The 13,967-nt window shown below is 42.4% G+C and overlaps 1 protein-coding gene across 4 annotated transcripts in view; it reads left to right on the forward strand.

Annotated features, from left to right (window-relative positions):
- The first annotated feature begins 1,204 nt into the window (after positions 1-1,204).
- nhsb (Nance-Horan syndrome b (congenital cataracts and dental anomalies)) overlaps positions 1,205-13,967 on the forward strand; it is a 55,130-nt gene continuing 42,367 nt past the window's right edge. For all 4 annotated transcript variants that reach the window (XM_028981366.1, XM_028981369.1, XM_028981368.1 and 1 more), the window contains exons 1-2: positions 1,205-1,310; positions 1,380-1,677. In XM_028981366.1, coding sequence (XP_028837199.1) covers positions 1,398-1,677 — 280 coding nt within the window. In that variant the 5' untranslated portion in view covers positions 1,205-1,310; positions 1,380-1,397. The remainder of the gene's footprint in view (positions 1,311-1,379; positions 1,678-13,967) is intronic.

Below are 13,967 nucleotides of genomic sequence, written 5' to 3' on the forward strand. Positions count from 1 at the left end.
GTCCCCCCCCTGGAGCAACATAGGGTTAAGTGTCTTGCTCAGGGACACAATGGTAGTAAGATTTGAACCTGGGTCTTCTGGTTCATAGGCAAGTGTGTTACCACTAGGCTACTACCACCCTCCTATCAAACCATGATTGCAACCTTTGCAGTTCCAAAACTTCCTTCCACCCATTGTATAAAACAGCTTAGTCCAGGACATGGTTTCAGAATGGCCATCGACTGCGCCATAGGAAGAGCTTAGCGCTGTTATCTTTAATGATTTGGGTAACAACAGCTGGGATTTAGAGAAACACGCTTTCAGCGATTATGAATGAGTGAGGTCACCTCATTCAGCAAATCCCTTGAACGACTTGACATTTATCAGGGTGGGAGGTTTGTCTTCACCTACGTATTTAAACTTTAAAATGCTTTAGCTGTTAATTGAACACGTCACTAAATGAATAAATTAGGAAGAACCTGGGCTCTACAGATGTTATAGTTACAGTTCTGGACAGGCCTGTCTGATGCCCCACAGGTAACTAAAACTGATTACAGTGAAGAGTAATTTATAATAGTGGAAACACATGGCTTGCATGTACAACATGTCTGCCTCCTCTTTACTGTTCTCTATAACCATGGGAAATGTGAGAGACTTGCGCTTCTCAGCTAAAAACTGTTTTATTACTGCTGTTTGCAGTAATGACTTGAAGTTAAACTAAACTATTAAACTATTTTTTTCTTTTACATGTTAAGTAATAATAGATGAAAACAAAAAGAACAACATTTTATCAGTGCCAATACATTGCTTTACAGAAGGGAGTCTGATCCAATATGCAGACCTTCTTGTGTATAATAACTAATTGTGGAAAAGATGAACTTCTTGTGTTTGTTTATTATTGTTTAATAAGGTACATGAAATTTTCTTTTCAGTTTCTAGTTTTGTTGTCGTAATGGGAAGAAAGGAAATCCTACATCTGGGTTACCTTATGTCTACTTTATAGGCGTCTCTAATAATGGTCAGCTCAGCTCTCTGGCCTGCGTTCGTCCGCTTCGCTCAGTGACGTCACGCCGTCGACCCCGACGCATGCGCGCGGAGACGGGGCTCCGGATCCGGCAGGAGCTGCTCCGCTCCGCGCTTTCGCGCCGCCCCTTAAAAAAGACCCCGTTCCACCTCAACTTTAAGCGCTGGGGGAAAATCCACGGAAAGACATCTGATGATAAGAGGAGAAGGGAAGATCTCTGTAGGGACGCCCAGCGTGTGTGAATTCTGCCACCGCAGAGAAACCATGGAGGCTTCCAAGGAGAATTCGGGAATTTGGGATTGAAAGGGTACTGAAGAACCCGAACGACTGTTTTTTTTTTATTCCTTTTGGATTTGCTTTTTCTTTTTCTTTTTAGGGGGATTTTTTTTTCAAAATGCCTTTTGCCAAACGGATCGTGGAGCCTCAGCTGCTGTGCAGGCATCCGATTCCAAATGATGAGGATTTCCTTTTTGAGGATCTGTGCTCCATCAACAATGTGGCTCTTTCCCGGACCTTGCGGCAGCTCTCCGACCTGGCCAAGCACGCCTGCTCCTTATTTCAGGAGCTGGAGAACGAGATCATCTCCACGAACCAGCGGGTCTGGATCCTGCAGAATAAAATCGGGAAGATGCAGCAGACCGCCGGCGCGCTGGACCCCAAGCTGGAGGCTGTGCGTAAGTAAAGCCCACCTGCCCGCCTCGGAGGTACCGAATTTAAAGAGCGTGTCATCTGGAGGGGCGTGCTGGCCGCTGCGGGTCCCGCCGACGCTCCCTCCTGGCCGGCGTCGCCGTGGCATTGATGATGGATCGGGGCGGGAATGGCCAATGCAGCGAGACGCACGGCCACGCCACGCAGACGTGTCGAATTTACAATCGACCATTTCACGCGAGGTCGGTGGCAGAGACCGCAGGTTATTCCGGGGCGCCGGTGCTCTAATGCGGGTCTCCGGTAATACTGGGTGGCAGCGCGATCAGACCTGTCAAATGGCCAACGTGTGTATTTACGTGTGTATTTCTTTGAATAAACGTGTGTGCGTGCGCGTCTCGGTGGAATGATCGGAAGTGTCGGTGCGAACGCGGCCGTCGGTCGGCGAAGATGGTGACGATGCCCGGAGACAGGGCGCAGCACGGCGGGCTGCTGCAGCCTCCTGGTCCGTCACGCGAAGAGAAGATCGAGAACGAATCCTGGGAACGGGGTGCAGACGCTGATGGGTGGATTTGGGGACAGGGCGCAGCATTTATTTTTTTCGTTCGTACTGATCTGGCCTGACATGCTCGGAACTCTGCCGTGTTCGACCGGTGACACAAGTGGACAGATTTGGCTAAAAAGATTAGAGTGTGAAGCATCTCTTCCTTGAACTGCCCCACCACCACTAGTTTGGGGCTAACAGGAGTCACAACTGCACCTCCACCAGCGCATCAAACTCACCAGTTGAACAAGGTTCACTCTTTACTTGGTTTATTGAGACATTTCCCATTTACATTCAATGATGTTGTTGACAGTAGGGGTGTGTGTTGGTAAGGATCCCACGACGCGATTATATCATGTTATATATAATGATTCTGTTCATATTGCGATATTCTGCAGTTCACTGGAAATGTAAAAACGGAGCTGAATTAGAAGATGCTGTGATGGGTCTGTCATGTTTAATTGAATGTACCCAGATGTTCAGCGGCATCTACAGAAGTGGAGGTCGTGGTTACACGCCGATTCTCAACTCTGCTGACCTCACTAAACAAAACACTCGACAGGACTACTCTGGGGACGAAATTTATACACAAAAATATTGATAATTGATCCCTGTAACGATACAATATCACCACATAAAATATTGCAATATATTGATATTTTCTGACACCCCTAATTGACAGTGTTCCCTGGCTCAGCCATTATTTGCTTTTTTGAGGGAATGGCGGAATATGTGCCGACGTCTTTGGTGTCCATGGTGTTCAGTTCGCCTGTGTTCTGTCCGTGACAAGATGTTTCATCTTCTATCTCTGGACCTCCATGACCTTCTGTTTCTCCGGACTGTTGAGAGGGCCTTCACAGGCTTTGAATTTGAGGGTGATTGCAGTTCAAAGATGTCATTTCACTGTCACACCCCCAACTCTTGCTCCCTTTTTATCAAGTGGTCTATCTGCTGCTCTTTCTGGTTTGTTTGGTTATTCCTCTGCACCTCCTTCATCCTAATGAGTTCCTTCCCTCTCAGAAACCAGACAAAAGCGCCTGAGGGGGCAAATACACAGACTATGAACAGAAATTTAGCCCACCAGTCCTCCCTCTATGTCTCTTTCACACACACACACACACACACACACACTGTGACTTTGGCCGTAGCTTCCCCAAAGAGTCAAGCCGGTGACGACACACCCAAAGGCGATCAGTGCTGAAGAAAGGCCCGATTGTTTAATGATCATCTGTGATCTTGACAGCAGAGCTTTGACAAGATCCAGCCCAGTCTCCGTCTGGGTAGCCACAGACCCCGCGGGTAGGGGAAGGTGTGGGGTCACCGCCTGTGATGAGACCCTGCCAGAACGCATTGTTGTGACACGTTTCTCTTCACATTATTCATTAAAACAACGAGCAACAAAAAGAAATGGCGAAAGTGAGCCCACTCAATTGGTGACAAGTGACTTTGAGTCTAAACACTTCGGCTTTTGCAGCCAAGAAAGGCAGAGTGAAGACCCACAGTTGTGATCCATTATGTGATCCATTAGAATTTGGCTCTGTTTCAGTAATGATGTGCATCATTGGGGGTGGGGTGCGTGGACATTTAAATAAAGTCGGCTCATTATTTTCCTGTCAATAAGACACAATGCTGAAGACTTTTCAGAATCTGGAATTTGTGAAATATGTTAATACATGCATTAAGGATATTAATCCAGTATTTTAAGTCCATTACCAGACTGCAAGCACCATTTTAATTGCATTAAAAAAAACATTTGCATTATTATTGAACATAAGATTTAAGAACTTGACACCTGTCAAATAAATCACAATCTTCATTCTTCATTTAACTCCTTTTCTTCCAAAGTACTTTTTTGACGTTGTCTTCACTACAAACTTGATAAGTTAACCATACTGGACAAGACAAAGGTGGACAAGACAAAGGGTTGTAAAACCATAAAATGTGGCACTGTACAGTAATGACAGCAGACTGCGCGAAACGGACTGGAAATCTTGCTTTGAGATTGTACTTTGCTTTTATTTCCGCTGCTACAGAGAGTCATCTTTATTTCAACCATATTTTTTATTTTTGTGCCACATCTGAGACATGAGACTTCAGTGGTGAAGCATGGGGTTCAAATTCAGCACTGCATTATCTAGAGCAAAGAATGGACTAAGAAGTAGAGATTCATGGGGTTTTGTTCTTTTTACTCAGGTGCTCACAAATCTGTGAGAGCTTATCTGTATGCGTGTCTTTGATTGTGATTATTCAATCAACCTTGATTATTGGACATTTGCTTTGAGCATTGCTGCACAGGCTACAGTTTCCAGTATGTCCACAAATTCCAATATGTCATTCCCTTGTGCTCGGAAGTGAGTTTATGATTGGAAAACCCTGCATGAAAAAGGCATGAATTTTTCATATTGTGAAAAAATATAAATACTTAATAAGTAACCAGTAATATACTAAACATTGTAATACAACATATTCAGTTTTTGGTGTTTAAAGCGGAGATTGCTGTTAGAGAGACGATGTCTGCATAGCCAGTATGGGGAGTGCTATTCTTGCTACATGGTTCTTTGTAATTACTGCACACGACAACTCTCTCCACTTAAATAACGGGGCGTGCACCACACCTGAATTACCTGCATGAGGAATATGTTTCAATGTCATTCCAACGTCTCCGTGTAAAAACCTATTCATTCAGCATAAATGAATAACTTTTCACGACGCAGCACATCACATGAGATTTCCATGAGTTGCGGCTGAGCTGATTCTCTGCTGAAATACTTTTCTAGGCTAATCTGTTATTCAGGGATTGCGTCCCCCCCCCCATGTATTTGTCATGCAACACTGACGACAGGCCCAGCCTGGAGGCTGCCGCATGGTAACAGCATGAGCTAACCTTTCATCAGACCTCAGAGCTGGAGTGCATTTATCCGCAGTCAGATCCATTGTCATGTGTGGTTAAGACGGCATCTCTGCTGCGCATATATAAACACTCATAGAAAAAAAAAACACACACACCAACATATATGCATGACTGGCATGTACAGGTACTGCACATGCATTCATCTTCTTCACAGAAGGACTGTAGGAGGCCTTTTCTATAGATCCATTCCAATCCAGCATGTTTGTCATACATACATGAGCCCCAGTGGCCTGGAAGTAAAGTCAAAATGGACAGAACATCATCCTGCTCGCTGTCGGCACAACCAAGGCTGCTCCACATAGGGCCAGCCTCTGATTGGCTGTTCTCCTGGTAAAAGCCTATAGAATTATTATTATTTTTATTATTATTATTGTGTTATATTTAGCACATGAATGTCACGAGTGAAATTCTGTCCAGAGGACTGAATTATTTCACGAATGACTGGAGGAGTGGGTTACACTGGTTTCATTTAGTCTTATTCAGTGCTGATGACAGTTTGCCTGTATTCTGATGCTGCAGGCCGTCTCATATTTTTCACATTTATCTTCAAAGAAATGTGGAATTTTTGGAAGTGTGTACTTTGAACAATCTTGTGTTCTCTAGTACTAGTACTAGCTGTTTACTAATCCACATATGAATCACAATATAGTGCACGATATTCAGAAGCAAATAAGCCCTGGAACGTTTGTCCATGTCGCACCCTGTGTACACATCAATCCAAGCCTGCCGCATTTCACACCCATGTTCACACACATATTTATTACTCTACATAAAGTTTTAAAAAATTATAAATTGATAAATAAATTGATGAATAAATGAAAATTATGTATTTGAATGTTGTTTTTCATGCCGCAGAGGCGAAAAATACATGCATGTTGTGCAATTACATAATTGTAAAATGCAGAGAAAGAGAAGTGAAGACACAGCATTGTTATCGTTGACTTACTTCAACCGTATTGTTTGACAGGGGCAATTAAAATATTCCTTTTACATTTGAACAACAACTCCGCGTATAATTTGAAATGATCAGCTTTACTAAATTTGTTCTGCTTCTCACTTTGATAGCGTCAACTTTGATGGACGTCTTGCAAATGGGTGCGTCCACATATTTTAGTTTCCTTGTTCTTCTATTTCATATCCAAAATACTTCCAGACAGCACTCTTGATTTCTACATTTTCTAGCAAGCTTGGTGCAGCAGAACCATGTTTAAGGTGCATCTCTCATGTAAACATTGGGTCCTCCTGGTAGCCGGGGCTGCCCACTGCAATGCCTGTTGAAAATTGAAAGTGAAGTGATTGTCATTGTGAAACACTGCAGCACAGCACACGGTGGCACACCGAAACGTGTCCTCTGCTTTTAACCATCACCCTTGGTGAGCAGTGGGCAGCCATGACAGGCACCCGGGGAGCAGTGTGTGGGGACGGTGTTTTGTTCAGTGGCACCTCTGTGGCACCTTGGCCCCCAAATTCTTGTTGTCTGCCAGTGATTTTCGAGAACTGGTTGATTCAAAACTGGAATTTAATTATCGATACCAGTTCCAATTGATTTCGAAATTGCTACAGAATTAGTATCTTAGAATCAATTTTCTTGACAACATTAGTCTGCACAACTCCATTCTCAGCAGAACTCTGTTGTAACTGAGCCAGAACTTGTGCTGCTGATTTCAACCGAAACGTGAAAATGTTGCAGTATGTACACAAATGCGTCTCCAAGAAGATCAGAAAAGCCGAAACACATCACATTCCATTTGAAAAGTCCTGTGTTGATCTTATAGATGTAGGAGTTGCTCCGCTCTGCATTGGGTAAAGATCCTAATGTCTCATGCACATTACTTTCTGTTTGAAATGTCTTAGATATTGTATTTATGTAGCGACTCTTTACCTCAAACTGTGCCTTAAATTCCAAGATCCCCATGATAAACAGTATTGTTTTATGGTCACTTTATTATGAGATTTCATTATGAATTTAGATTTTTTTTATCTAAATACTGCTCTCTGGATCACTGCTGGGCTGTAACAAGAGGAGGGAGCAGCGAGCGGCTCAGCTCGGCAGACAATGATCTGTTTGTGTTTTGGCTGGAACCATGGACTAAGATAAACACCTGGAAGCCGAATGCCACGCCCTGCAGCCAGGCCCCTGCAGGAATCCTGCTGAAGTCGCCCCCAACCTAGACACAGACCACCTTGGTGCCTGAGGAGGCCCAACTGAAGTAATCTGAGCAGAGGGTGATGTGATTGGCCGGCGTCCTCACAGTCTCACAGTGACTGTAGTTCATGTTCAAAGGCACATGAGTGCTTATATATATGCGAATAAATCACTACATCACCATATGTTGTCATTTTCCCGCAAAAAAAAAAAGTGAAGTGATTGTCACATGTGATACACAGCAGCACAGCACACAGTGCACACAGTGAAATTTGTCCTCTGCATTTAGTGTGGGGACGGTGATTTGCTCAGTGACACCTCAGTGGTACCTTGGCGGCTCAGGATTTGAACCTTCTGATTACGGGGCCGCTTCCTTAACCGTTAGGCCACCACTGCCCCTAAGGCTAGTGACTAGTGATATATCCTGATAATAAAGACAATCTTTGTTTTAACAGTGTTGGTCTATCTGCTAAATACTGGAGCCTCATAATTGACATCATATGACATAATAAAATGAGAACTGCAAGAATCAAACTTTCAGGATGTCCAAAATGTCCGTAATACAAAAGTCAGAGTTAAATTTCATCACAACGTCCATCTGATTTTAAAGCAAATAAAAAAATAAAAGTCATCCACATTCATATGCATTAGCTTTTAAACGTGTGTGTGTGTGTGTGTTACAAATTCAATGGTTTGCTGTCTCTTAACCAGCCTCTCTGCCCTACTTTTGCCTCATAGTTGATCTACTTCTGGGCTTTGACAGCACTTTTAATGTTTAATGCACTTTGATTTTCGCTGGAGACGCATCAAGGCTCTCCACAAGGCCTGGATGAAAAATGTGCAGCACGATGGAAGAGTGAGGAGACTGTGTCCTAAAAGGGAGGGTTGAGGGAGGGCACGGATGAACAGAAATCCTGGAGAGGCTGTCAGCCAGAATTGGGGAAACACATAATGTTTTTTTCAGAAAGTCAAAGGAATAATGGTTTAAACCCATTGGGGTAGGGATATTCTGTGTTTTAGGAGTTAGAATAAACATTTTCATGGCACTAAATTAATGCATTTGCCAAACATCTGCTGCTGCTAAGAGCATCTCAGGCTGACCATTATGTGTAATGGACTGGGGAATGTTTCAAATTAAATCCTTACTGAAATGTTCCCTTGTACCTGACTACTATTAAATTGCCTTTATTTGGTTATAGCGGCTGTCAGATGGTGCAAAGCCCTATGTGACACCACGTCCTGGTCTCCTTGGGAGTGCAGTATTTAACAGGACAGTAGAAAACTGTAGGGTTCATGTTGAAGCTACTTACTCTCAATAAGCCTTTGAAAACTGCTAAGCTGAATCTCGGAAGCATGTACATCAGTGGCATCTGGAAAGTATTCACAGCGCACCGCTTTTCCACATTTTGTTATGTTACAGCCTTATTCCAAAGTTAATTAAATGCATTTTCTTCAGAATTCTACACACAACACCCCATAATGACAATGTGAAATTGCTGCACCTTTGGCAGCAATTACAGCCTCAAGTCTTTTTGAATGTGATGCCACCAGATTGGCACACCTATCCTTGGCCAGCTTTATCCATTCCTCTTTGCAGCACCTCTAAAGCTCCATCAGGTTGGATGGGAAGAGTTGGTGCACAGCCATTTTAAGATCATTCCAGAGATCAGATTGAAGTCTAGGCTCTGGCTGGGCCACTCAAGGACATTCACAGAGTTGTCCTAAAGGCACTCCTTTGATATTTTAGCTGTGTGCTTTTAGCTGTTAGCTGAACTGTGAACCATCGAGCACTCTGGAGCCAGTTTTCCCCCAGGATGTCTCTGTACATTGCTGCATTGCAACTTATTTTCCTCCATCCTGACTAGTCTCCCAGTTCTTGCAGCTGAAAAACATCCCGCAGCTTGATGCTTCCACCACCATGCTTCACTGTAGGGATGGTATTGACCTGGTGATGAGCGGTGTCTGCTTTCCTCCAAACGTGACACCTGCCATTTACACCAAATTGTTCAATCTTTGTCTCATCAGACCAGACAATTTTGGTTCTCATGGTCTGAGAGTCCTTCAGGTGCCTTTTGGCAAACTTGCTGCCAAAATTGGGTTCTTGGTCACATCCCTGACTAAGGCCCTACAGACAGTTCCTTTGACTTCTTGCTTGGTTTGTGCTCTGACATAAACTGTCAACTGTGTGGCCTTGTATACACAAGTGTGTGTCTTTTGAAATCACGTCCAATCAAGCTGCAGAAACATCTCAAGGATGATCAGGTGAAACAGGATCTGAGTTCAATTTTGTGCTTCATGTCGAAGGCTGTGAATACTTATGTACATGTGCTATTTATAATATATATATGTGTGTGTGTGTGTGTGTGTGTGTGTGTGTGTGTTTATTTATTTATTTATTTTTAAATCCATTTTGGAATAAGGCTGTAACATAACAAAATGTGTAAAAATGGATGCACTGTGAATACTTTCTAATTGCACTGTACATGTGGACCATGAATCTCTCAAAAGGATCGCATTCAATTCTGCTGACCTTTTCTGCCGAGGCTCCATTCACAGCTGCATTGGTGTGAAAGCCTCATCTGTCTAAACATCCAGCTCGTGGACAAATGATCTTACCAACAGTCCAGGTCATGGTATTGGCCTGTGAACACATCTGTGCAGTCACATGACAATTTAATTCTCTCAAGATTATTAGATAAACACAGGAGGCAAAATGCTGATGATGACACGTAACACTCCTCCATAACTACAAGCTGGGTGCCATGATGTTGAGGAGTTTCCCTCCTCTAGACCTGTCAGTTCCTGTTGGGCTCTGGGGGGGTTGTCTGGGGCGGCTGGTGTTTGCACAGCTCAGGGAATCGTTGGTGGTCTCAGCAGTTTTCTGTGCAGTGTTGAACCAGGTATAACATCAGTAATGTCATCTAAACGGGGAAATATCATCATCACCATATCCTAGTGCATCTGTGAAAAATGGCTCTAATCTAAATATATATATTTAATCTAATATATATATTTTGTGTTAATGCTATGTTACCAGATGGCAATATGAAATATTTATCAAATTATGAGAATCAAGCAATAAAGGATTCACAATACAGAATATCCCATATCTAATCTTTATGTAGTGGGGGTGAAGACTTGACCTTCATGATTTGACAGTTTTTACATTATCATGGGTATCATGGGTATCCAATTTTATCAGGGTCATATTTAAGAGACTCGGCCTAGTGGCTTATTATTATGTTCGCAGAAGAAAACTACAGCTTAGATGGTTTACAGTAAAACTATTATACATAGTCGGAACACTGATTTAGGGTAGCGTTCCCATGTGGGACGCTAAAAATCCGAACAGATATGTATCTTGGTAAGATATTTTTCTATCACTGGGGTGTAGCCCTGTTTAAACTTTTCAGATATGTGAGACTCGTCTTGTCTGTGAGAAAATCTCAGCATTATTCATTCATGTAGTTTAGAGTCTCTTTAACTCTCCTAACAGAACCAGACACCTCCTGCACCTCCAGAGTCCCCTGGCTGGGCTGACTCTCCGTCTCGTGTGAGAACAGGACCCTGAGCCGCCCCCTCCCCCTTCCTTTCCCCAGAATGCACCAGCCACTAATTTACCATTCTGCTTAAAGTGCTTTTAGTTGTTGTGTTGCAGCAGAAATATGGCATTCAATGAAATATTAATAACCAGCACCTCGCCGCTGTACATCATCACCCTAGAGCCTGTGCTTCTCTGACTGGCTGTTCACAAATATAATAACCACACGTCATATTTAACACTTTTGTGGACATTTTTTCCTGCATTTTTTTTATGCAGCTTATGTCATACAGCATTCGTGATGAGAACAGATATTTTTAACATATCTTTCATTGAATGATATTTTATTCGGAAGTATGGTAGAAGGGGACACATTCTTCTGTATTGCCGCTGTTGAGGCGTGAGCTGCATTCTGTTACCTCACACGCCCTTTCTGTATCTTTCAGCTGAGCTGTCATCTTTTAGTGCGTCTGGCCTTCAAAACGTCCGCTGTCTGCAGTGCCACTAACTCACCGGAGCGGTGAGGGGCCTGGTAAATAATAAATGGGACGCTGACATCTGCTCGGCCCTGTGACACTGCGGCGGAGGTACTTTGACTCAGAAAAAAAAAAAACATGACAGAAACGTTTCCAGCGCGACAAGCTTTTGTGTGTGTGTGCGGACATTTTAACCCGTGCTCACACAGCACTAAACCAACATAACCGTCTGCCTCTCAAACAACACCACATTTTCGACAGTAACTTGCAACTGCAGATGGGCTCCTGTTTGGGTCGGAGCGGTAATGGTACAACAGCGGTAATCGTGCACAGGTAAAACTGGACCTCTGCTGCTCGGCAGAGAATGAACATTTCACTGAGCCATTATGCCAACCTCTGACTCTTGGCAATAAAAGGTGTTTGGTGACCAAAAATGTTTTTTTTATAAATTTTATATGGACACATCTCACGAATTTTTTTAACATATGCGTACATTATCTGATAAATCACTGATATTTAATTATATATTCTCGCATTTGGCATATGATTTTAAATTGAATGCTTGTAATTTTGTTCAGGAGTGTTAACTATTTCCCCATATCTGTGTTGTAACACCACTTTGTTCTGAGCTGAAGTAGTTCAAGTAAGAAAAAAAAACTTCTGTTAAGATGTTGGGTCTTTTTATTTTGTTCAGTGCAGTGGCGGCTCTAAGGCTGGACCACAGGGGCAGTGAGACAGTTATCCAGTACAAATTTCATTCATCACTTAGGAAGACATTTTTTTTGGTTAAAAGTCAAATTTTTCTTCCAATCAAAATTGCAGATGTCTTGTCGCCTTCTCAAATTAAACAAGATGATTTTTTATTTAGCTGTCAATAAAACATTTATGCCGAATGTGTGTTAATATAGTATTTGCCAATTATAGAGACTATGAAAAAAGGGCCAGTCCACCATCCCTCTTCATCAGGTCAGAAATTATTTGGGGAGAGCAACAACCGTTAACGCTGTAATGTATGCAAAGTTTAATATTGTTATCTTGGGATATGACACAGAAATTCTTGGAATTCTTCATTTATCATTTATCAAACGCCCCTATCCAGAGCGACTTACAATCAGTAGTTACAGGGACAGTCCCCCAGGAGACACTCAAGGTAGTTCTTGCTCAGGGACACATTGGTAAGTTGGGTTTGAGCCTGGGGATTTGTGGTCTTCTGTTTCAGAGGCGAGTGTCTTACCCACTAGGCTACTACCACCCAGAGGCTTACTTACTACAACCTGTTGTATTCTGGGAACCATTCAAGGAGCTTCATGTTTAGGTTGGGAAAACAAGCCATTGTGAGCGGTGCTGTGTAACCTTTCAGCATTTGAGTTATCTTGAGTTATCTTGGGGTGCTGAGCATTGAGTCTTGATGAGCAAAAGCATTAGACACGAATGGACTTGTAAGTCAGTTCAGTTCCTGTAAAAAAAAAACAACAACAAAGAATAAAGCTGTTTATATAGAGCAAAATGTACAGTCGTGGCCAAAGTTTTGAGAATGACACAAATACTAGTTTTTACAAAGTTTGCTTTTGTCATTTTTTTTTTCTGTGGTGTATTGAAGTATAATTACAAGCATTTTATAAGTTTCAAAGGCTTTTATTGACAATCACATCAAGCTTATGCAAAAAGTCAATTTTTGCAGTGTTGGCCCTTTTTTTTGCAATTCGCCCTGTCATGCTGTCAATCAACTTCTGGACCAAATCCTGACTGATTGCAACCCATTCCTTCATAACCAGTGCTTGGAGTTTGTCAGAACTTGTGGGTTTGTCCACCCGCCTCTTGAGGATTGACGAACAATGATTTCAAGCATTCTAACTCATGACAGAATGATCTCCAGCCTTGTGCTCTTGTTAACTCTCACTTATGTTAACAAGAGGATTGCTGAAATGATCTAACTTGTATAATAAACTTTTAAAACTCTGTGACTACAGTGAAACCTAATTAATGTCACTCCTGTTATTTAGATGTCAAACCTGTTACTCTGGAAGAGTACAAATGTGATAAAATGTGATCCAACAAATTCGAAATTACTATTTTGAAAACCTGCTGAAGAACAACAGGGCAAAATCCCCGCCTTATTAAAATAAATAAAAAATCTTTAATTTAGTCGGTTTTGAGGTAGTATTGACGATACAAGATGTTTTCAAATTATGCATGTATCTGGTTTTATAGTTACATTTACATTTACATTTACAGTATTTATCAGACGCCCTTATCCAGAGCGACTTACAATCAGTATTTTACAGGGACAGTCTCCCTGGAGCAACTTAAGGTTAAGTGTCTTGCTCAGGGACACAATGGTAGTAAGTGGGATTTGAACCCGGGTCTTCTGGTTCACAGGCGAGTGTCTTACCCACTAGGCTACTACCACCTCATATAGTAATTTTATTCGTTCTCTTGGACACTAAATGTACATGGAATCACCCATCTGTCTGGTTTATGTGTTCATTCAAGGTGCTTCCATTGTATCCGTTTTGTTTATCTGTGGGATTTTTGTATTTCTGGTAAGCATGGTGCATGCTGCGTGGTGGCAGCAAAGACATTTGATGGAACAGATGGAAATCCGTGAGCGTGCTGGAGGATTGGAAATGCTTAAAGAACTGCCGTATCTAGACAGATTTTCATCATAATCACCTTACAGGGCACCAAAGACCTGCACAAA

The sequence above is a fragment of the Denticeps clupeoides genome, chromosome 5 (assembly GCF_900700375.1).
Source record: "Denticeps clupeoides chromosome 5, fDenClu1.1, whole genome shotgun sequence".
Taxonomy (NCBI): Eukaryota; Metazoa; Chordata; class Actinopteri; order Clupeiformes; family Denticipitidae; genus Denticeps; species Denticeps clupeoides.